Genomic DNA, 25291 nt, shown 5'->3' with positions numbered 1-25291 from the left:
AGCAAAATTCAAATCACAAATTTATTCGATTGAAAATTTTATAATAACAAATAGAACTTTTTAAAGAATATATTTTTTATCATTTATCACGAATAGGTTCTATACGAGCGAAAATCAGTGTGAGTGATGATAGTAAATCGGGTTTCGAGGACTTGCAGGTTGTAAGATTCTGTCCGTACCACTTTCTAATGAACGAAAAGATATCGCTGATTCCAGAATTTGACAAAATTGTTTAGTTATTTTTTCGATCTATTATATAAGTGACGTTTAGGTTTAATTTTCGTCAAAGGAAATCATTTTCTTTTGCATTGTCGAATGCTCTCGTTTATTAGGATGAACACTGGAAAACCCCAAGTTTAAAATACATATGACGATTGCTTATTACAGTCATCGTTCGAGGTTTCGGAATTTCCACTTTTCTGTTTGTGCAAAGACAAATAATATTTGTTACGAGTTACGATAAGAAATCCACACGTATTCGTGAAAAAACCAGTTTGATGATTTAAGATAACTTCGTTCGAGGAAATAACTGCGCGCTATGCTTACATCATATAAATATATAGATATAATTGTATCGTATTGTTCGAATGCAACCGAACGCGTGACAATAATTGTCTGTCACACCATTTATTTATGTATATGTACATATGTGTATATATACGTTTATAATTTTACAGAATCAACAGAAATGTTTTCGAATTGGTACTACATTTTTCTCCTGTCATGCATAACTGCAAACATACAAGCTGAATCGTATGTATATAACATTTTACGAACGATTTAATGTTTAATACTAGAACTACCAAAGAGATCGGAATGTTCCTTTACAAGTTTCTAAAATGATTACAATGATTAAAAACATAAAAATCAACTGATATCTGAATATATGCATTTTTGTAATTTGTACAATAAAATGAAATCCAATCTCTTTGATTGCTGTGTGTTGTTTAGTAATTAGTCTTTAAATTGTTTTACTGAGATCTATCGAAGAAATACTATTTTATTGAATATCTTCTACAGGTATTATAGCATAATTTCTCCAAAAGTGGTCAGACCTGATTCAAAATATCATGTAGCAGTGAGCACAATTGGCATTTCAACACCGTCAACGATATACATTGAATTGAATGGTCAGCTGGACAACGGGGATATTTACAATGTATCCCAAAGTGTTCAAGTACAGCCATATTCGACAAGAATCTTAAAGCTTGAGGTACATTTGCTTAATTAATTGTTTCGGTGAAAAATATAATTGCAATTAATTAATATTTTTAAATCTCTCAGATCGGAGATGTTATACCTGGAAAGTATGAACTAGTTGCACGCGGTCTATCAGGAATGGAGTTCTCTAATTCGAAACCTCTCGAATATGCTCATAAGAGTTATTCAGTTTTTATTCAAACCGATAGAGCAATTTACAAACCAGGGAATAAAGTCATGTTCAGATGCATTTTATTGAATTCAAGACTTAGACCTACTCTTGCCAGATTAGTAGATATTTTCATAACGGTAAGTAATTTTAAATAAATGTGATATAAGAAATTAAATAAGACATAAAACCGTATTATGTGTAATTATTTATATAGGATGGAAAAAGTAACAGAATCAAACAGTGGAATCGTCCATCCGTAACACATGGAATTTTTAACGGAGAGATTGAATTATCCGAGTCACCTGTGTTAGGTACTTGGAAAATTACTGCTAACGTCGGTGATCAAATATTTGAGAAGGAGTTTGAAGTTGCGGAGTACATCCTACCCAATTTTGAAGTCAGCATAGTTGCTCCCAAACATTTTACGTTTAAAGACTCGAAAATTACTGCAACGATTTACGCAAAGTAAGCGAATTTCAACATTCTATCGAATCTGTACAGGGTCTACCCGTTAAGTTATGTCACCATTTTTTAAGCATTTCCGGTAGTGCAATTAAAAAATGTTTTAGACAAAAGTTTGTCGGTACTTGGTGAGCTACATGTTTGCATATTCTTAAAACTGAAAAAATGCTTCGTAAAGGTCACCTTGAGTTTTTTAAATGGCACCACATGTTTTAGACATCATAGGATCGTTGCTGACGTCGAGACGAATTCAACAGTATATTATCCTATGATCTTGAAATGAAAATTTGAAACTCGAAAATTTTCTGCAAACGTAATTTTAATGAAAAATTATTTCTTACAAAATATTGGGTATGGGAATAAGTTTCCGCCCTTTTGACAGATGTCGTTATACTTAATACCGATCGCGTATTTGATGGAACGCTTAGTACATATTTTTGAAAGGCCTATGTCTAAGCTTCAAAACGCAGTTAGTGGCAATTGTTTCGAGCGTGAACAGCAGTCAATTTTTCGCGTGAAAAATGTCGACTTTTGTTGCCAAGTAAGCAGCATTTGCGGGAAGTCATGTTGCATTATTTTTGTTTTAAAGAAAGGTGTTATATATATTTACTATATTATATTTATTATATATTTACGGGGACAATGCTCCTTTAAAAATCATGATTTCGACGTAAGCGCAAAGATTGCGATGGTGTGCCAAAAAATTCGAAGATACAGATTTCCCATCATTACTTGATGAAAATCCACGTCAAACACTTGCAGAACTGTCAATTGAATTAAACGTCGATCGGTCTACTGTTGGAAAACGTTTTCACGCTATGGGAATTGTTTATACACTTCTTTTCAACAAAAAGGGGCGGAAACTTATTCCCATACTCAATAAATCAAGTTACATCAGATGTTCGAACTGCGATCCATCTTCTGTGATACAGAACTCTTAAGAATAATTAGGGCGTCTCGGTTTATGTCTACTCTCGTTGCTTCCCATATTATGTTTGTATTTATCACTTGCGGTTCAGAATCATCTTAATCAGCTTATTGACAGTATTCCTTCAGTCGTAGTTTAGTGTATCACGATTTGACCTTTCAGAATGAGTAAATTTTCAAATACAGAAAGATTGGATATGTTATATGTTTTCAATGAATGTGGAAAAAGTGAACGCACGGCGGACAGTTTGTACAAAGAACGATTTCCACATACAGTGGCCGAAATAATAATAGGTTCATAGCCCGAACTAGCGTGTTTACTGTTGTCATTTTTATCTGCATCGCGGAACACCTCCTATGGTATTTGTTTATATTTAGAAAAGTCGTGTTTTTACTACTGTAGATGCTTTTAGTTTAGTTTTGACAGCGCAAGTGTTTGGACGTAATTGATTGTGAAATTTACTAAAAATTAGTCTGGTAATAGAGCGAAATAATCTTAGGTTCACAATAACACTGTCCAACACCAAATTTGTTCCCTACTTACTAGTACTAACATTACCTGTTATTTCAAATCCATTTACCAACTCCCTATCTTTCCACTCTCATTACTATCGCCTTTTCAGCGGGGCCTACAGTTTATAAAGGTGGGTTCCGAACCAGCTTGGGTCACCACAGTTTTTAAAAAGCACATGGAATATATTTCCAGAGGTGCCGGCATCGGGGATTGAACCTGCGACCACGGAGTCCGCAGAGGCGCGCGCTTCACCGCTTCACCCACTGAGCCACTGTGAGCCCATGGGTAATCTCTTTAATAAATGATCTGATATTTTATTTTTGAATAGAAATAAACAAAAGTATATTTTAAACACCAAATTTCGGATACATAATGTTTCTCGAAATCTTATTATAATTTGTTAGTAATTACCACTAGTTAGATTTCTGCTTTTGATCAGAACAGTCTTCTTGCTGAAGGCTTCTGCGTTGATTTGGTGGTGGTTTTTGGAGTTTTGTGCTCCGGGGACTTCTGCGTTGATTTGGAAGTGGTTTTTGGAGGTTTGTGCTCCGGGGGCTTCAACACCGCCTTTTCCTTTTCTTATGATGATAAACTTCACTTCACTAGAGGTGACACACACACACACGCACACAATAAAAAGGCAAGCTGATTTTGGTTAATATGAATTGATGTTCTTGAATAGTGTACTGTATTTTGTGGACTGAGCTCCTAACAAAGAGCCATCCCTTTTATAGATCGATCAATCCTTTGTTCTTAGCTTATTTTTCATAAGGTGGTTACTTAATCACCAATTCCTCTTAATCGATTTCTTCTTAATCACTTTTTTCTCTGTCACTCTCTTCTTAATCATGTGCATTGTATTTTTTATCCTCCTCTTGGCTAGATCATATTACTCTGCGCATTTCATAGATCGATTTCTTCTTAATTGCTTTCTTCTCAGTCACTCTCTTTTTAATTGTGTGCATTGCATTTTTTATCCTCCGAATGTAATAACAAACCGAGACGAACTAATTATGGCGACACCGAAATATCTAATACAAAGAGCGGAGTTCTGTATCATAGAAGATGGATCGCAGTTCGAACATCTAATGTAACTTGATTTATTTTGTAAGAAATAATTTTTCATTAAAATTACGTTTGCAGCAAATTTTCGAGCTTGAAATGTTCATTTCAAGATCATAGGATAATATGCTGTTGAATTCGTCTCGACGTCAGCAACAATCCTATGATGTCTAAAACATGCGGTGCCATTTAAAAAAGTCAAGGTGACCTTTACATTTTTTATTTAAGAAGTACTGACAAACTTTTGTCTAAAACATTTTTTAATTGCACTACCGGAAACGCCTAAAAAATGGTGACATAACTTAACGGGTAGACCCTGTATACTGTATACTATACAGGGTGTCCCACTGTATCGAGAACGGCAGAATATCTCGGAAGACAGTGTCGTTATCAAAAAAGTGTTCCTACAAAAGTTGTTTGGTATTACGGGCTACGTTACGTGGTATTAATTGTTTTGTTGTGGGTGGAGTGGTGGAGGACATTTCAAGGTCACCTTGATTTTTTTAAATGGAATACTATATTTTTTTCTTTAGAAAATAATAGCGGGTAGTGAGACGAATCCAAAGATGTGCTACATGATATTATTCTGATTTTGATGAAGGTGAAAAAAGCTTGTGTTTACATCCTGGATCGGTCGTCGGCCAACAGCCAGCAGCCGCTGCTAATATAAGTGGCGTCGAATACGTCGGTATTAAATTACTGCGATTGGACTGCGATAGGTTTGTGGGAATCTGTTTGAAAAACAGATTGCAGTCGCGAAAAAGCACAAAAAAATAAAATAAAAAAAATTTTTTTTTTAAATTAGCAAACAAATTTTTTTTGTTTGAATTAGCAAAAAAAAAATTAGCACATCTTTGGATTCGTCTCACTACCCGCTATTATTTTCTAAAGAAAAAAATATAGTATTCCATTTAAAAAAATCAAGGTGACCTTGAAATGTCCTCCACCACTCCACCCACAACAAAACAATTAATACCACGTAACGTAGCCCGTAATACCAAACAACTTTTGTAGGAACACTTTTTTGATAACGATACTGTCTTCCGAGATATTCTGCTGTTCTCGATACAGTGGGACACCCTGTATACTATACATACAGGGTGTCCCACGCAACTGGAACAGGCTGTACCTCCTAAAGTGTCCTAAACGGTCGGGAATAGAGGTAAATGTTATAAGAAAAAGTTGAATGGCATACTACGCAACTAATTTTATGCACTTTTGTGCATCACTGCATCAGAAAAATGCAACTGCACTTTTTTTTAAAATGGAAACCTAGATTTTTCACTGCACCAATCGATGCAGTTTGTTGTGCTCTACATAAAAGTACTAACATACTTATGCCCTAAACATATTTGTTAAGAAGTTGTCAAAGCTAAAAGTTCACTGAATTATTTCGGTCTCGACAAGTGTTCCGGAGTACCTACATTATGTTCCATTATAAATCAGAGAACTTTTAGCTTCGATAACTTCCTAACGAATAAGTTTAGGGGATAAGTATGGCGAAAGAGGCGAAATAGAGAAAGAGATAAGTTGCCTTCCTCCGAGAATTAATACGTTACGGTTGTTAAAAGTGTGTCCATTTATTTAGAGAAAGAGAGACTTCATTACATTGAAACCAACCTGAATCTGCCACCAATTCCACACAACGGGTATACCGGCAGACCCGCAACACTAGTATACCGTTAGACCCGTAACACTTCTAGTACTTTTATGTAGAGCACAACAAACTGCATCGATCGGTGCAGTGAAAAATCTAGGTTTTCATTTTAAAAAAAAGTGCAGTTGCATTTTCCTGATGCAGCGATGCACAAAAATGCATAAAATTAGTTGCGTAGTATGCACCGTCTGATGCCATTCAACTTTTTCTTATAACATTTTCCTCTATTCCCGACCGTTTAGGCGGTACAGCTTGTTCCAGTTGCGTGGGACACCCTGTATTTGCTTCTACAATTATATGTATATTCCGTCTGTAAGTTTTCTAAAAACATATTACCGATTGTTTCTAACAATCAGTTTGATAATACTTACTGTTCAAATGTTCATTATGTCCATAAAAATGTGATACAAGCTTCAAAATACAACTTATTTAGGTATACTTACGGCAAACCAGTGAAGGGCGAGGCAACAATTACAGTTTACCCTGATATTTTTTCTGGCGTGATACAACCAATTTTTCAGCAGCCTGTACGAAAAGTGATACCTATCGATGGAAAAGTAGTAGTTGATTTTGATATTGAATCTGAACTGAAGTACGTAAAACGAAAGGTATTTTTCTCCACGGTTTTCTGAGATCTGACTTATTTAGTATACTTTTTGCAGATTGTCCGACGATTATGAAAGACCGGTTACGATTGATGTTGCAGTGGAAGAATCTTTAACCGGTAGAAGACAAAATACTTCTATGCAAGTAAGAGTACACAGGCACAAGTACACGATGGAGTTAATAAAAACATCAGAATATTATAAACCTGGTTTAAAGTATACAGCATTTGTACGTACATGAGATTATGTTTATCGTATAAAGTCGTATGTATAATGGTTTTTAATGAACAAGACTTGCAGATAAAACTGACATATCATGATGGAACACCAGTGCAAGATGATAAAAATCCTGTCACAATAATGTATGGATATACTTACAATCAATCCGCGTATACCATTATCGATAGAATGTTAGATAAAAATGGTATGGTACAATTGGATTTCTATCCATCGAAAACTAATGACAGCACTTCGCTTCCTTTAAACATCGAGGTAAAATATTACAAAGCTTTCAAAAAATGTGAATAATTGATTTGTAACAAGCACGTGTACAAAATTTATATTTAACAGGCGCAGTATCTAAATTTACACGAGTGGTTTCCGTCAACAAATCAAGCTATGTCTCAGAACAACGAATACATACAAATTATTTTGAAAACTGAAAACCCCACTGTATGTACATTTGTATAACACATGGAAGATGTCGATACGCGATCGATATTAATTATAATACTTCCTTTTGCAGGTTAATCACGATGTTGAAATTGAGGTAAACTCCACAATTCCATTAAAATATATTAATTATGAAATATTCGGACGCGGTGATATATTGGATGCTGGTTCTATATATGTACAAAATAAGTACACGACAACTTTCAAGCAAGTATTTAGTTATTTTTAATTTAGTTTATTCACATTTAGCTCATTCACATTCACAAACTGTATAAAACATTCATTTGCTACAGGTTTTTAGCAACATATGTTATGGCGCCTACTGCACATGTAATTGTATATTATCTAGGAACTGATGGAGAAGTGATTGCAGATGCTTTAGATGTAGAGTTAGAAGGAGTACTTCAAAACTTTGTAAGTTAATTTTAACGGTTGAATCACAATGAAAATGTTAATTAGGAAATTTCTGGGTCGTTCCGTGCCAAATCGATCACTTTTTGCAGGCACCATCGTCAATTTTGTTCTAAGAGGTATATGTTGTAGTCCATGTGAAATTAGGGGGGGTGTAAGTCATCGTTTTGCCGGTTTCGAATTTTTTTAGAAATGGCAGACCTTCGAAGTTTCCAATTTCTGCCCATTTTGGCGAAAACGGACCTCACTTACGAATTTTTATCTCAGGTACTGTTTGTCCGATTGAGCTACATTTTTTTTGTTTTATTCGGGAAGGATTTGGCTATTACAAAATAATTTTTTCAACCTCGAGAATCAACTTTATAATGTCGAAAAATTTAAACAAATTATTTTTTTACGTTTTTTTCGACGAGGTGCCAGAGTGATTTAAATTTTGAACTAGAGGGTTATTGTTGCTCGCTCGCTCGCGAGTAGGGTTGTTTTTGCTCGCTCGCTTCGCTCGTTCGCGGGTAGGACTGCTCTTGCGAGAGTGTTAGTGGTACGCATGGCTAGTAGGGCCTGCAGCTATTAATGTTTTTTATTTGGTGTGTGACTCTCCAAGAGCCACACAAAGCACTTCCCGATTCGTTATAGTTGCAGTATATTATTATCATTATTTTTAGTACGTTTTAATAAGATTGTACGTTTTGAGGGAAATTCAATAGTTTTCTACTTATCAAAAAGGTTGCTATATGGCGTCGCATCAAACCAACATCGTAGGCTCGTTGCTCGCTTGGTTCCTTGTTATAGCATACTAATGTTGCAAAATAAATTGTCTTAATTAGTTTTTCGCTAACGATACAACTCCTCATTAGCCGGGTTTGCAGTATTGATCTTGGTTTTCTTCGATACTGTTAACTTAAATTGTCCCGAAATATATAAACTGCTCAATTTTGAAACTCTGCTCAGTTCTACATACAACATTTGTAAAGTTCATTTTTCTGATGTTTTAAAATTCAAACATACTTTCTCGTATGTTTGTCCCTGACAGTTATGAATCGTAATCGCTTCAGCAGGAACCACTGGAAATTGACTACGTGTGATTTGATATTTTTCCTCACTCGACATATTTACTTGATTCGATATCTTTATTATTGGTGTAAAATTTTGATCAATATTGGCATTTTTCATATAATCACGATAACAAGTTCTTCCTTTCACTCCTACTCTGGCCAATTGAAAATCTAACCACACTATAGACGGAATTTTAGTATTTTCTTGAAAAGTAATAAATTTTAATATTCCGCATGTGTGCTCCATTAACCAATCCGTTTTCAACATCAATGTTATTAATAATTATCATATAGTTTATATTAATTTTCAATTTAATCTCAGTTAATAATTCGTTTTGAACTGATTGTTTTTTTAAAGATTGTAATATAAATTTTTTTTGTACTTTCATCGATATTCTTTGAAAATGTATTCTCGGGAGTAGAGATGATTAACTCACTCTTGCATTGGGATAATTTTCGATTATTGTAAGCGGAAACATCATCGTAAGGTACAAAAAAAATTTGTTTAAAATCGAAAAAAAAATTTTTTGTGTAATTACGTTTGTTTCTTCGGTGGAAACTTTCCGTTCTCTCGTATAAATTGCATTGTTGAATGAACTTCTTTCGAAAAAACTAAAAAAACTAAAAAACTACTTGACCAAAATGCACCAAAATCTAATCAGCTCTAAGTTACAGCGGGGCACATCGATTGCATCATTCATCATCCTGATCGCGTTGTTACTTTTTCTGAAAACGTTAACGAAAAGTTTGATTACATAGAAACAGACACACACACACACACAAACAAACACACACACACACACACATACGAACATTTTGATAAAAATAGTCTAAAATGACTCCAATGACCATGAAACGTGAAGATCTGCTAAAAAATCGATTTTCGATTTTCGGGGTCATTACAATAACTTCCCTATAAAATCGGGAAGTTAAAAAAATATGGTTATATTCCTTGAAGTTTCCCCTTTGTGCACTTGAAAAAGATGGAGCAATGAGTTGGTAAAGTACGCCGTGTACTTCGGTTACACTTGGTTACAGGTAGAGGCGAATCGAGCGCACCGCTATTGTGGTCCGTTGTCTATACCGCTGGTGTCGAGAAAATACCAGCAGACTGTACACGACTAAATAACCCTATTTATACCTGGAGAACAATATTAGTAACCACTCTTGGCCAACAACACCTTTTTAATCATGACTTCATTTATAGATATTAGTTTTTATACGAATTTTATATGTTCTACAAAAATGATGTCGTTTTCTTCTATCGGGGAGGGATAAGGAGGTTTTATGCTAAGAAGTATGGATAAAATCATTGCGGGGCGGACTTAAGGATTATGGAACAAAATATAAGAAAAATTATTTCGTTACACTAAAAACAGAGCCATCGTTATCGCACGAGCATGTTTTGTATAGCAGTTCTTTATTCTTTAGTAATTGGTAATGCTGTTGCAAAGCGAGCTTGTAAACAAGAGTGGTTACTAATATTGTTCTCGAGGCATAAATAGGGTTATTTAGTCGTATACAGTCTGCTGGTATTTCATCGAGACCAGCGGTATAGACAACGAGCGGTGCATTCGACTCGCTTCTACCTGAAACGGAGGTAGAATACACAGCACACAGTGGGCTGTATGCCCGATTTCAGCGGCCACGGCTAGTTAAAAATTCGCTCAATATTGAAACTGTTGTAACTTTGCTAAAATTTATCCAAATTACATGAAAAAACAACCATTTTAAAGCTTGACATTTCTACTTTTTGTACTGTATACCGTTTTTGCTGAAACGGATGTTTTGAGTGCAAAATTTGTCCATAAAGAGGAGCGTATCAGATTGTAAAGTTTGTAGCTATTTTTCAATCTTGTACTGCGGATTATAATCAATATTTTAACGTTATTCGTCTATTTCTATGTACACTATCGAAAAGTGTATAATCATTTACATTTAAAATATCTTTTTAAAATAGTTATTACAAAGAATAATCACCGTTATTTATAATAGTATGGAAAAATGTAATGAACAAAATTTGCACGGTTCAGAGATGGAAATGTTGTGGCACAAACATGTGGGTCTGCGTGGGTGGTGGCATAGAGGAGATTTCAAGGTCACCTTGATTTTTTTAAACAGAATGTCCTTTTTTTATACTATAGATGGATAGAGTATAAAAGTGCTGACCTTCGTATGTCCTAAACCTAATAGTTAACGAGATATTATCAAAAGAAGAAAGAAAATTGTTTCGATAATATCTCGTTAATTATTAGATTTAAGACATATGCATGGAAGTCAATACATTTTTACTCAGAATTCGATAGTCCATCGATTCATGATACAAAAAGTAGGTGTTTCGATTTAAAAAGATCAAGGTGACCTTGAAATGTCCTCTATGCCTCCACCGACGCAGAAAATGTTCATGTCGCAACATGTCATAACATTTTTTCATATTATTACAAATAAAGGCAATATTCAAAGTGGACATAGTTATTGCCCCACCCACCCTGTACATTATTTAAATTTCATGTGTATACTGTTTTCTTATTTTACTTTTATTTTTGTGTGTTTATTATTATTATTATTATTTAGTATTTATTTAAGTTAATACGAAGATATAGCGAATGCGAACATGCAGGATGTGAGAAATGCTGCCATTTCTTCGTAGATCAACTATAAAACACGGAGTAGCGCGCGTAGTAGCAGCCTTTTTTTCTTGGATCTTAATCAGAAAACTTCAAAGAACACAATGGCACAGAAATGAACACCCGGTCGCACCCGGAGGTATAACAAAGTCATTCTCAAAGTCTTGGAATCATAAAGAAAGTGACTGAATCGTTGGTTATCTTTAAATATTAATAACTAAAAAAATGTATATAGTACAAAAGTGAATTCCTCGTGAAAGTATACCTTATACGTCATGTAAATTAGGTAACAATGACTAATAGGTGAATTCGTTGAAAAATGAAAGCGTGTGTTAACATAATTTCAAACTTCCGACAAAGTTCATTGCTCTATGGATACATGAATGGGAAAACGAATGATGGGAGATTGTTCCTCAGATATTCAACTAACTCAAGCCAAAAAAATTGTACAATTTATGTGAAGTTTTAAAAATTGAATTTTGACCGCTGAAATCGGGCATACAACCCACTGTGCGGCGTACTTTGGCAGCTCATTGTGACGCCAATTTTTATGGCTTCATCTTTTTCAAGTGCTCAAAGGGGAAACTTCAAGGAATATAACCATATTTTTTTTTTTAAATCACTCTGGCACCTCGTCGAAAAAAAACGTAAAAAAATAATTTGTTTAAATTTTTCGACATTATAAAGTTGATTCTCGAGGTTGAAAAAATTATTTTGTAATAACCCAATCCTTCCCCAATAAAACAAGAAAAAATGTAGCTCAATCGGACAAACAGTACCTGAGATAAAAATTCGTAAGTGAGGCCCGGTTTCTCCAAAATGGGCAAAAATTGAAAACTTTGAAGACCTGCCATTTCTAAAAAAAATTCGGAACCGGCAAAATGATGACTTGAACCCCCCCCCCAATTTCACATGGACTACAACATATTTCATTTAGAACAAAATTGACGATGATGCCTGCAAATAGGATTTGACCCTTCTTTATTTTTCTTCGCTTTTTATTTAAGGTCGACATTAATGTTGCACCAGAAGAAGTTGGACCAGGAGAAAATGTCAATTTAGTTATCACATCGAAACCAAATTCATACGTTGGTTTATTAGGTGTTGATCAGAGATCTATTTTATTAAAGTCTGGCAATGATATTTCTCGTGTATGTAATTTTCTGATCGTTTAATGAGTTCAAAGTTCGTTATAGTTTGAGATATTATAATAATAACAACATATTTCGATGATTTGTAGGAACAAGTGTATAAAGAGTTAAAATCGTACGACATGGTACAAGACTCGCCATACGCGGACTCAGTTTTTGATCGATATCTTTGGAGCCGTGGATCGGCTACAGCAAACGACGTTTTTAATGTATGTGCATAACTTTCTGTGTATATTGTAATTTAACTATTTTGCAGAGATATATTATCCGCTTTTGAACGCGTAATCATTTCTTTTTTTAGGAAAATGGTGCTATTATTATGACAAATGGATATGTCCATGAAAATTTTCCAATTCGTAAGTAAATTCGGGCAAATATCTACGTGGTTTTATAAAATTGGTAACTAATATTACTTTACCTACCTTTATTATATACGTGATCCCAAATATTTTTCTAATTTGGTAACAAATTGGTTATAAAATATTTTACCACTTCGTAACGTAGCATGAGAGTAATATCCTGAAAGCATTCAGCATTCCATATAATACTTACAATCAAATCAGTTTAGTTAATCAGAAAACGTATTTATCATTTAACATGGCTTATGTTTGTGTAGTATACTACAGGTCTGGTTTAGAGCTCTCCTTTCCAGCCGCTGCTGTTGGAGGTTCAATTGCATTCAAATCGTCAGAGAAGATGAAAGTACGCAAGAATTTTCCTGAAACTTGGCTTTGGCAAATGCTTGATGTTGGGTAAAGCCATTGAAATTATTACCTGCTGATAATACTTATCGATTCGTAACTTGTTAAGTAAAGTGAAAAGTTTCATTAACATGACATATATTAACCATCACTTAAACATGTTTCATGTATTAGGTCAATCGGAAAGTTCCGTCCGTTTTTTGACAAAAAGTAGAGCTTTATTTAAGAAACAAAGTGAAAAAGTACATTAATCAAAATATTGTCCATCGTTAGCGATGACTTTTCCCCATCTTTCGGGCAGCAAGCGAATTCCGCGACGAAAGAATGAGTCATATTTGGAGGTAATCCAGTCAGAGACCCATTTGTCGACATCTTCGTAAGAACTAAATCGTTCCTCAGCAAGTGCGTGTGCCATCGACCGAATCAAGTGATAGTCAGAAGGGGCAGAGTCTGGCGAATAAGCCGCATAGGGTAGCACTTCCCAGCGAAGTGCTTCTAACGTTTCTTTAACAACTTTTCTGACGTTTCGCAAGCAGAATTTTGCAGATGGTTTTTCGATTTTCAATGTCTCTTGGCTTGAGTTCATATAGGACCCACTTTCCTTTCTTGTAGACCTTCCCTAAGGCTTTTAAACGATCGAAAATGACAGATTAAACACAATTTAACGCTTCCGCAATTTGTATTTGCGTTTGACATGGATCTTCATCCACCAATGCCTGCAATTCTTCGTCTTCGAATACTCTCGTGGCCATCCAGAACGCTCCTTGTCCTCTACAGCAAATTCACCATTTTTAAAGCGTCGAAACCACTCTCTAAATACATGTTTTATCAGAAACAGCATTATCGCTGTAAACGTCTAAATACAATCATCCGATGAGCTTCAGCTGCAGTTTTCTTCCAATTGAAGCTAAAGATTAACGCTTCGCCCAAATGACGCTTATTCGGCTCAAATTCCGACATTTTCAATGTAGAAAAAAAACGGTGTTATTGATGCAAGCGTATATTGTTATGTTTTGAATTTTATTGAAAGATGTCCAAACTAAAAAGTTAACCTTACTTTAGACGTTATAGTTAACGACAGTTCGAGCAATCGAGCTACGGGGCTACTCGACGCTAAACGGATGGAACTTTCCGATTGACCTAATATTTCACTAATGCTTAATTAAAATTAGCCATGCATATAGAGAGGGGGTATCTAACAGGAGGTAGTTTCATGTAATTGACTCTGCGAGGTGATGGTTTAATTATTCATAACAGATTGTTTCATCCCACCTGCTAGTTAACTATAATTTATTCTGCAAGTAACACTTCATTATTTCCATGTTTCGAGATGCGTAAAAGTTGTCGCCAAACAAATCTCGCTTTTAAACATGTTCCGAATAGAATTTAATAAGACCTTTATTTTTGTTTGGTAGCGTTATATTTTAATTTTCTCTTGGTTCAGCTGATATAATGCAATACAGAGAATTGGATTCCAGGACAACCGGGAATATTGGAAGGTAGAATAACAGGCTCGTCTCACGGTGCATCTACACTTCGGCCAGACATTGGTCCGCCTGTTACGCACAAACTAGCAACAAGACCACCATTGGCAGGTCCTTATGCCTTCTCTCGCATCCCACCTCCCGTCTGGAATAAGCCCTGTGTATTCCTAATGCATGAGATCTTAAACACCTGGCTTTTTACAAACTTCTCTTCAGGGTATTTATGTTATAAATACTGTCAGATTACAAAGGCTTTATATATTGTATACATTATACATGCTTTTGTTTTGTACAGAACATTTCTTTGTAAATCAATGCTATGGGATGTTCTCGGTGTTCGTATACGACTGCTATATACATTTACTTGTTTAATATTGTACTTTCGATCATTCATTCTTCCATGTTATACAAAGTAAATTTCTCAGTTTTTTAATAAGGTGATTGAGTCTTTGTAAAATACAACAACATATTATGAAACATGTATCAAATCGTACATTTACTATGAATTATAGTGCTTTTAAATTAAAAACTCATTTTCTAACACGAAAAATAACTATGTAAATTGAAACCAGGTACGATGGGAGGAATGAGCTAAAAAGGAATGTACCTGATTCGATCACATCGTGGGTATTGACAGCATTTTCTCTGAACGATGTCGACGGGTTAGGCCTCATAGAACAACCACGAAAGGTAAACGTAGATTGGCAATACATATTACAGTGGGTAACGAAAGTATTCGAACGCCCTTTAAAACAAAATAACTTTTTTATAATTGTACCAAACCTTGTACCAGACCTGATTTTTTATAATCAATTAGAAGCATTGGTTTATGAAATGATGTGCAAAAAGATTTTCCAAAATTTATAATTTACAAGGATTACATGTAAAAATAAATAAAGGCATTTTTTAAAACTTTTTTATTTAGGCCCTCAATGAATTAAAATTTTAAATATATGTTTTGTAGATCTATGTTAGTGAAACTGAGAAAAACTGATCAAAAGTCGTGTAAAACTACGATTTTCAACAGTTTTAATCGCTTGTAGCTCGTGTGCGTATGTTAATCGATTTTGATGAAATTTTCAGCATGTGTAAATATAACTAACATAGATCTACAAAACATACATATATTTTAAATGTTCTTTAAGGGCCCTAATAAAAAAAGTTAAAAAGATACCTTTTTTATTTTTGCATGTAACCTTGTAAATATAATTTTTGGAAAATCCTTTTGCACATCATTTCATAAACCAATGCTTCTAATTGATTATAAAAAATCAGGTCGTTTGGTACAATTATAAAAAAGTTATTTTGTTTTAAAGGGCGTTCGAATACTTTCGTTACCCACTGGAAATAATACGCAACTTTATTGCACATTATGAAAACTAATCAAGAAAAACGATTTCTTTTTTCAGTTGAAAGTTTTCAGACCATTTTTCATTGCAATGGATCTCCCTTATTCGGTGATTCGTGGAGAAATTGTTGCAATACAAATTGTGGTATTCAATTACATGAATAAGACTGTAGAAGCAGAAGTTTTACTGACACACGAAGGTCAATTTGATTTTGCAGAAATTTCTAATGACGTGCACGATGTACCAAGTAAGGTTTACTTTAATCGATTTCATAAGTTATGTTATTGCATGCGATATATGCTACAGAATCAACTCAAATACTGATTAACTGTGATTATATATTTCAGAACTAGAATTGTACCGTAAAAAGAAAGTCGAAGTAAAAGCTAATTCTGGTGCTAGCGTATCATTTATGATCATTCCAAGAGATCTGGGTTATATTACTATTAAAGCAACTGCAAATAGCATATTAGCTGGTGACAGTATCGAACGTAAACTACTTGTAAAAGTAACGTGTCTTTTATATGTATATGTATTCTTTATTCATAAGTCGTTATCGATTGAATATAGGATCCAATTTTTTATTGTACAGGCTGAAGGAGAAACACAGTTCTTTAATAAAGCTGCTTTCTTGGATCTTAGAGAATCATCTAGTTTAACAATGAATTTCACAATAGACATACCTAAAAATGCTGTACCAGGTTCTGAACATATTGAAATCTCTGCAGTAGGTAAGTTCTCTCTCTCTTTGAATAGGATTTCTTGTAATTCATGCAGTTGAATTTAGTCGATAATTTTTCCATCCGAATGGAGGGTTTTTACTATGAAAATATTTTCTTATTAGGTGATATTTTGGGTCCCAGCATCTTAAATTTGGCAAATTTAATTAAAATGCCTTCTGGTTGCGGAGAACAGAATATGTTAAATTTCGTTCCAAATATAGTGATACTAAATTATCTCAAAGTAAGTATATATACAATAAATCATTTTTCATGCAGTGTATTAAAAAATGTGGGACATCCACAAAAATATTAGTTAGAAAGAACTGATTAATTTTCAGATATTCGTAGAAAATTAATCGACTTATTGTTGAATAAGAGGGGAACAATTTTTTATTTTTTACTACGTACACTCCTGAAAAAAATTAAGGAATCACTTGTGCGTGATGAAAAATTAATGAAAAATTGCTCCCACTTTACGTGATCATAACTCCGTCAAAAATTGCCGTATCGATATCGTTTGAAAACAATGGTTTGAAAGCCTGAAACCTCTAGTTTCAGATGCTCTGTTTCCAATTGTTAGTATGTTGGTTTTTTACAAAGTTATAGCGAGATGAAGACAACATTGACGGTCAACAAAAATTTTGTGCAACTTTGTAACATCACACGGGGTGCAACAAATTTTTTTGATAAATCGCGTTAATATCATTTGGAAGGGCTATCTTTCCTGTGTAAATTGTGTGGTTGTTGAATGTTGTGCGATTTTTTTTTATTCGAGTTATTCAACATTGAAGTAAACATGGGCTTTTTGATTTTAATTGGCTCCAGAAAGCGAAAAAATTATCGTAGAATCTTGTGCAAAAAAGCAATAGGAAGAGCGTTTCTTTCTCTTCGAGGCACTCCTTTTGTTTTTTCAATTTCATGAACATTTCGATATACCAGGTGTTTCTGAAAATATGCTTAAAATATGCACAATTTCCATTTTTCCTTTAACTCGCTATATCTCCGCGAGAAATGATCGCAATATCATGATCCTAAAGTCGGATTGAAGCAGAGACTCTGCCGATTCGATTGAGTACCCCATGAACTCGCTGCGACAATTTTTTACCTATGGCAGCTGTGTTTGAAGTTAGCGCTTCGCAGAAATTAGCGCGCCACGTACAGCGGCTGCCTGACATCTCTGTCAGTGGAAAAGGACCAAACTCGATTCAAAATCAAAGAACTTTCGATAGAAATGAGATAGAGCGATTAAATTTTTTTTAAACTAAAGCTGAAACTTTGCAGAATATGGGAAAATAGGAAGATTATGGCACGATAGGAGTGCGCGGGTTCCCGCATATACGGGTTCGGGTCGAGCCGGAGAAAGTCGAGCGAGCTCGAGCGAGTACTCGAGACATCTGAATGTTCGAGTAGCTTGATCGCATCGGGTAGCCGGAGATATTCGGATTACATTATTACATAGATTAGCCAAACTCGGACGCGATCTTTTTATACTCGTGATTAAACATACGATTCGTAATTCGCACTAATGCGGTCCTGAATTATGTACTCGGTTTTATAAGACGAAATATACAATATATGTGTATATATACATATATATATATATTTCGGTAGTGGATTTCGGTTTCGGCTATGATTCTGATGATTTCGATGATTTTTTATAATGTTATACAAATCAACATTTTGAACAAATAATTACAAAAATTTGTATTATTATGTATTATTAAACTAATTCTTTATTTGAACAATTTTTTAAATAAGTAATCTTTTATAATATTTTTAAATAAGTAATCTTTTATAATATTTTTAAATAAGTAATCTTTTATAATATTTTTAAATAAGTAATCTTTTATAATATTTTTACAAGAACGCTAACAGTCGAATGATTTTAATGGCTTTGTTCACGCAACAGAAACGTGCAATTTCCGCACGTCGTTTGTTTTAGCCTTTCCTTTGTTTTGACGGTTAAAACGACTTTGTTGCATTTCAGATTATTGAGATACAGCTAATGTCCTATACTAGGTGCCGTCCGGGGCTAGGGGAACTCCCCCTATATATACATATATATATTACAGATACTTATTTATTTAAATAATCGTTTTGACAATAAATTCTTATGAAACAATAATTCAAATAATGTAAAATAAACATGTTTCTATACATTATAAAAATTTATTTATTTAAAAATTGTTTAAATAAATAATAATAAATAGCTATATAAATAATAAGTATACAAACGGATTTGTATACATTATATTTTGCAGCATAAAAATTTATTTAGATAATTGTTTAAATAATAAATACGTATTTAAATAATGAGTATATAAATAAAATTGTAAATATTATAAAAGATTACTTATTTAAAAAATTGTTCAAATAAAGAATAATAATAGATAATAGTTTAATAATACATAATAATACAAATTTTTGTAATTATTTGTTCAAAATGTTGATTTGTATAACATTATAAAAAATCATCGAAATCATCAGAATCATAGCCGAAACCGAAATCCACAACCGAAATATATATATATTGTATATTTCAGGACCCAGTGGCGCACCCAGGATGTAATCTTGGGGGGGGCCGAGTTGAACCCAGCCCTAGGTTTTGCGTGATGACCTTTTTTTTAAGCCAAAATATCTATCATCGGTACCCAGGGCTATTCCGCGATTTTAATTTTGGAAGCTGAACATTTTTTTCTTGGTGGGGGACTTAGCCCCCTGGCTCCCCCCCTGGGTGCGCCACTGTCAGGACCGCATTAGTGCGAATTACGAATCGTATGTTTAATCACGAGTATAAATAGATCGCGTCCGAGTTTGGCTAATCTATGTAATAATGTAATCCGAATGTCTCCGGCTATCCGTGACGATCAAGCATCCGACGCGATCAAGCTACCCAATGCGATCAAGCTACCCGATGCGATCAAGCTACCCGATGCGATCAAGCTACTCGATGCGATCAAGCTACTCGAACATTCAGATGTCTCGAGTACTCGCTCGAGCTCGCTCGACTTTCTCCGGCTCGGCTCGACTGTCGGGTTCCCGTAAATTTCGGGAACTCGCGCACTCCTAGAGTCGACGCGTAAAGGTCATATAAAGGTCAACTTCATTTTTTTAAATGGAATAATGTATTTTTTAACACACCAATCGATGCAGCTGGACATTCGTTATAAAAAAGTGCTAACCTATGCATGTCGAAAAGTTAGTAGTTCAGGAGATATTTCTATTTAAATAACTATAAAATACCATTACTGTCGTGTGTGTGCTAAGACGTTACACAACTAAGTAAACTGGTTCTGTTGACTTTTTAAACGTGATCACCTCTATCACACAGCGCCATTCTTCACCTTTCATTCAAGCCCTCGAACATTACAAAACTGCCACTGGAATACGTTCTAAAATCGTCTCGAAGACGTCGTGTCTGATCTGGTTCGGATAGTCGAGGCTTCACTATATCGTGGATTAGGCAAACAATTATAGTTCGAACTGCATCGTGTGGGATATCATTTTAACCGGAAAAGAGCCGGCCGTGTGCCATAAATAAATAATCAAAAATAAGAAAGTTACGAACAGAATTCAGTAAAAATGTCGAAATTGGGTGGGACACCCTGTATATATATACTATATAGATATAAATATACATTTGCAGAATACAAATCAACTAACACAAGCAGTAGAAGGTAAAGCTTTGAGATATATGGAAATAGGTTATCAGAGAGAGTTGACTTACAGACACGATGATGGATCATTTAGTGCATTCGGCAAATCTGATACCAATGGAAGTACATGGTATGCATTATAAAAATGGTTAATTTATCAAATTCGTAAGGCACAGCAATACCTAATATCTAATCAGGGCCGGATTAAGCCCCGTAGCAGAAGTAGCAAATGCTACGGGCCCTTCCGAGGCGTAATTTTCATTATTCGGCAGCATGCAGCGGAGTTCGAGAAGCATTGGGCGGCGCGACAGTGCTGCCACTGTCAAGACAAATACATTTTCTTAAATATCGAGAAATTTAGGGTTCTTATAGAAAAAGCATACACCAAGCGCACTTGCGGAGACACATACAATGTCAATGCAACCTTTATTATGTTAAACTATACGTGTTTAAACACACAGTTTGAAATTTACCTAAGTACACCCCTAGACGGAGGGTTGGGTACAACTATAGTTCCGGCATTTTTCGCTAGGAGCGCTAATGTCTGTTTCTCATCATTCAGTCACTGTTTCACCGATACAGTGACCGACACCACCGACGAGATACTATTAAAGACTGCCAGCCCCTGTGTTATTCAGGGGGACGGGTAACCGAGCGCGACGGGCGCGGGGATAACGTGAAAGTTACAGTGATCTGATATACCACATCGCTAAAAATTCGAAATAGTGCCACAATAATGCCAAAACATCGTCTGAAATATGGCGGAGAATGTAACATTTAATAATAATCGATATGGTTTCGTGATAATTCGCATTCTCTCCGATACATCGCGACGAGAATCTCCTCAATGGTCTTCTTCACCGACAAAATGCCGTCGATGGCCTTCTGTTTCTCTGGATGGAGCCAGAATATATCCTAGAGGGCGTAAGAAATACCGACATATTCGAGAGACACCAACTCCCATAAGGCTGGCAGTCTTTAATAGTATCTCGTCGGTGCCGACACAGTGACTGTATCAGTAAAACAGTGACTGAATGATGAGAAACCGACATTAGCGCTCCTAGCTAAAAATGCCATGGAACTGATACTTGTACCGAAACCCTCCGTTTAGGTGTACTTCGTAAATTCCAAACTGTGTGTTTAAACACGTATAGTTTAACATAATAAAGGTTGCATTGACGTTGTATGTGTCCCTGCAAGTGCGCTTGGTGTATGCTTTTTCTATAAGAACCCTAAATCTCTCGATATTTAAGAAAATGTATGTGTCTTGACAGTGGCAGCACTGTCGAAAACGCAAAAGTAGGCCATCTTAGACACCAAGCGCACTTGGTGGGTCTTTTATCTAGCGATTGTGACTACGTAAGGGGCCCCAAATGTGCATTAGCGAGACGTGATTTGAAATTTACGGGACCCTTGCAACCTCGTGTACGTATATGTATCTAGCGGCGTGTAAGGGCGCCACCACACTCTTGCTCGACCAATTCGGACCGTCACCCTTAAAAAGATGCGCTACATTTGCACGCAAGCGGCCCTAATACAAAGCCTAGGGCCTAGGGCCTCGTGATAACATTTGCTACGGGCCCCGCGCTGGCTTAATCCGGCACTGTATCTAATATTATCGCACTGCGATGTTATATTTTATTAGGCTTACAGCTTTTGTGGCAAAAGCTTTCAAGCAGGCTATGGAATATATTCTTGTTGAAGATAGAATAATAGACGAAGCTTTACAATGGTTGTCGAATAATCAAGCTCCGAATGGAAGTTTCCCTGAAGTAGGAAAAGTTAGCCATCGTGACATGCAAGGAGGAGCTGCGAAAGGTCTTGCGCTGACAGCTTATACTCTGATCACTTTCCTTGAAAACAACGTAAGAGAGTTCATATTAACTCGCTTAGAATTCTAAAACATATAAATCAAATATTTATCTTATTCTCATAAAAAATTAGGATTATAATGAAAAATATCGCAACACGATAAACAAAGGGATCGATTACATTGTCCGTAACATGAACGACTTGGATGATATTTATGCGTTGAGTATTTGCACGTATGCCTTAAATTTGGCAAAGCATCCGTACGAAACTGCTGCGTTTAATTTACTAGAATCCAAAGCTAGTGGAAAGGAAGATCTTAAATGGTGGAGTAAGCCTGTACCTAAGGATGATCAGAATCCATGGTATTCTTTGCCAAGACCCGTTGACGTAGAAATGACTTCCTATGCTTTATTAACTTATCTCAGACGTAATCTAGTCACCGATTCCATAGCTCTAATGAAATGGCTTGTGAAACAAAGAAATGCCGAAGGTGGTTTCGCATCTACACAGGTAAATATTATAAGAACATCTACTGTATACGTAAGCGCGGTGTACACAATGTAAATGTAGCATTTAAAATTTAACGCTTACAAACAAATCTTTTTAGGATACTGTGATCGGAATACAAGCATTGGCGAAACTAGGTGAAAAATTAGCATCGAAGAATAATGCTATTTCGATAACATTTATGTACGAGGGAGGTGGACAGAGTCAGATGAATATCAATTCTGATAATTCTGTGATACTTCAAAAACACGGAGTAAGTTTAAATTGTAGGCATCATAATTTTCAATGTATTTCAAATATTTTCACTTTCTTTAGCTTCCCAGGAAAACGCGATCGGTCAATATAACAGGTACTGGAAGTGGATTCGCCTTGGTTCAAATTTCATTTCAGTATAATCTAAATGTAACTGGAGCATGGCCGCTCTTTACTTTGGATCCTCAAGTCGACAAAAATTCCAATGCTAATCACTTGCAACTTTCAATTTGCTCTGGGTACGTTATATGTATTATACAATAGTATAGTAGGTTCCATAAATATTATACAGTAAATCCTCCATAGTTGCAAAGCGGTCGTAGTACGCGTTGAAGGCAGAAAAAATATCCCCTCCACTGTAGTAATCTAATCTCGGCCATTGCTTCGATTGTGCACACCTTTTCTCGCGCATTCGCGGCGATTTCAGCCTCAATAACATAAGCTTTTCGATAAAATGATAAAATATTTTAAATAAATTAAGATTGGAAATGGTAAATAATCCTAATGAAGCGACAACAAGATCAGGAACAACTCTCGATGCAGTATTTGCAAGACATTTAGACAAAATTGAATCAAGAATATTTATATCATATTTTAGCTATCACAAGCCAATTGTTTCAATGATAGAATCCATAGAAAATCCATGAGAAAATCATAGAAAAAATAATGGACGATCAAAATTTGCGACGCAAAGAAGGAGAGCGTATGGGAAAAATTATTTAAATAAAAATAAATTTTTAAAAAATACCATGCCTAAAAAACGGACTAAAAAGTATAAAATAATTTTTTCTAGCCCCATACAGATTCCTAACCCCGTACAGATAATCCTGCAAATGTGTGATTGTGAATTTTGAATAGCTATGAAAATACTTGTAAGATTTAAAACGAACAACGTGGGGCGCATGCAATAGATAGATATAATTGATGCATGAATAGTTCACCTAAATCACTGACAATTTTATTGCACTGCAAATGATATGAACTGTTGTGCGAGTTTTCTCAACGGCAGCTACTCTCTACACTCCTTACTATTTAATGTATTATCTTGCGCCCCACGTTTTTCGTTTTAAATCTTACAAGTATTTTCATAGCTATTCAAAATTCACAATCACAAATTTTCAGGACTATTTGTACGGGGTTAGGAATCTGTATGGGGCTAGAAAAAATTATTTTAATAGTGCTATAGAGGATTTACTGTATGTACCTGGAATTACGGTCTTAATATCTTAATATAACCTGTGTTATTTAAACACAGATTTGTGCCAACAAAAGAAGCAAACGAGAGTAACATGGTTGTGATGGAAGTTAGTCTACCATCTGGTTTCACTGCAGACAGAGACTCGCTACCTAGTCTTGAAGTATCGCAGAACGTTAAGCGTGTAGAAACTAAAGAAGGCGACACTGTTGTGGTACTATACTTTGATAAGGTATGACAAGTGTATTATTTGAATTATTTCAATCAACTTCAAAGCACATTAATAATAAATAATACATTACAGATGGACAGACGGGAATATTGCCCGACAGTATCTGCATTCAGAACGCACAAAGTAGCAAAACAGAAACCAGTGCCAGTTACTATATATGACTATTATGATTCCTGTAAGTTACTTGCCAAGTCAAAATCTTTGATGTATAATTTATAGCAATATTATCTTTAATTCTTAGATATTTCTTCTTTTCTTCTGTTTAGCAAGGAAAGCGAGAGTATTTTATGAACCACGGAAAGCAACGCTTTGCGACTTATGCAAGGAAGAAGATTGTGAAGATTTATGTGTCTCGCAGCTTGGTAAACAAAAAGATTCCTCTCAATCTGCTGCTTCGTATCTAACTACATGTACATACCTACAGTTATTACTTGTACTCTTCTCTGTTGAGTATTTTGGATATTTTTAGCTATAACTCTCCTAAAACGTTCTGTAGCTTCTTTTTTAAAAAAAAACCATGATACAGCTTTTAGTAAACACTCAACCAAAGTACATCACATGCAAAAATTCATGTACTTATTTACTCTAATTACATATTTAGTACATTAACAAAGATTATGTATGAGCTTTAATCGAATTTGCATCTAGCGTTTGAAATTCTACAATGAATAATATTTGAATGTCGCTGAAAATACTCTACTTAACAGATCAAACGAATGAATTTTTGTTACATACTGACAATTTATCTTGCAGTAAATACACTGTATTGTTATCGATAATAAGTTGTTACTTGTTTACTTACAATATTAAGCTTATAAGAAAGCTAGTACTTATTAAAGACGAACTTCTCTAAAACAAATGGGTGCAGT

At 35.0% G+C, this 25291-nt stretch overlaps 1 protein-coding gene across 4 annotated transcripts in view; it reads left to right on the top strand.

Annotated features, from left to right (window-relative positions):
- LOC143207252 (thioester-containing protein 1 allele R1) overlaps positions 1–25291 on the top strand; it is a 27551-nt gene extending 2260 nt beyond the window's left edge. For 2 of the 4 annotated variants that reach the window (XM_076420469.1, XM_076420468.1), the window contains exons 2-28: positions 678–753; positions 1021–1213; positions 1285–1509; positions 1587–1837; positions 6428–6586; positions 6657–6828; positions 6900–7091; positions 7170–7271; positions 7345–7478; positions 7565–7685; positions 12369–12512; positions 12602–12721; positions 12814–12868; positions 14692–14914; positions 15270–15387; positions 16107–16293; positions 16394–16554; positions 16639–16777; positions 16891–17009; positions 20415–20554; positions 22070–22289; positions 22369–22746; positions 22844–22996; positions 23059–23234; positions 24251–24422; positions 24495–24597; positions 24689–25291. In XM_076420469.1, coding sequence (XP_076276584.1) covers positions 689–753; positions 1021–1213; positions 1285–1509; positions 1587–1837; positions 6428–6586; positions 6657–6828; positions 6900–7091; positions 7170–7271; positions 7345–7478; positions 7565–7685; positions 12369–12512; positions 12602–12721; positions 12814–12868; positions 14692–14914; positions 15270–15387; positions 16107–16293; positions 16394–16554; positions 16639–16777; positions 16891–17009; positions 20415–20554; positions 22070–22289; positions 22369–22746; positions 22844–22996; positions 23059–23234; positions 24251–24422; positions 24495–24597; positions 24689–24891 — 4425 coding nt within the window. In that variant the 5' untranslated portion in view covers positions 678–688 and the 3' untranslated portion in view covers positions 24892–25291. Of the gene's footprint in view, positions 1–126; positions 754–1020; positions 1214–1284; positions 1510–1586; positions 1838–6427; positions 6587–6656; positions 6829–6899; positions 7092–7169; positions 7272–7344; positions 7479–7564; positions 7686–12368; positions 12513–12601; positions 12722–12813; positions 12869–13128; positions 13265–14691; positions 14915–15269; positions 15388–16106; positions 16294–16393; positions 16555–16638; positions 16778–16890; positions 17010–20414; positions 20555–22069; positions 22290–22368; positions 22747–22843; positions 22997–23058; positions 23235–24250; positions 24423–24494; positions 24598–24688 lie in introns of those variants that run through there. The other 2 variants (XM_076420465.1, XM_076420466.1) reach the window with 2 other exon arrangements.

Source organism: Lasioglossum baleicum, chromosome 3, assembly GCF_051020765.1.
Source record: "Lasioglossum baleicum chromosome 3, iyLasBale1, whole genome shotgun sequence".
Classification (NCBI taxonomy): domain Eukaryota; kingdom Metazoa; phylum Arthropoda; class Insecta; order Hymenoptera; family Halictidae; genus Lasioglossum; species Lasioglossum baleicum.
This window is presented reverse-complemented; position numbering and strand designations above follow the sequence as displayed.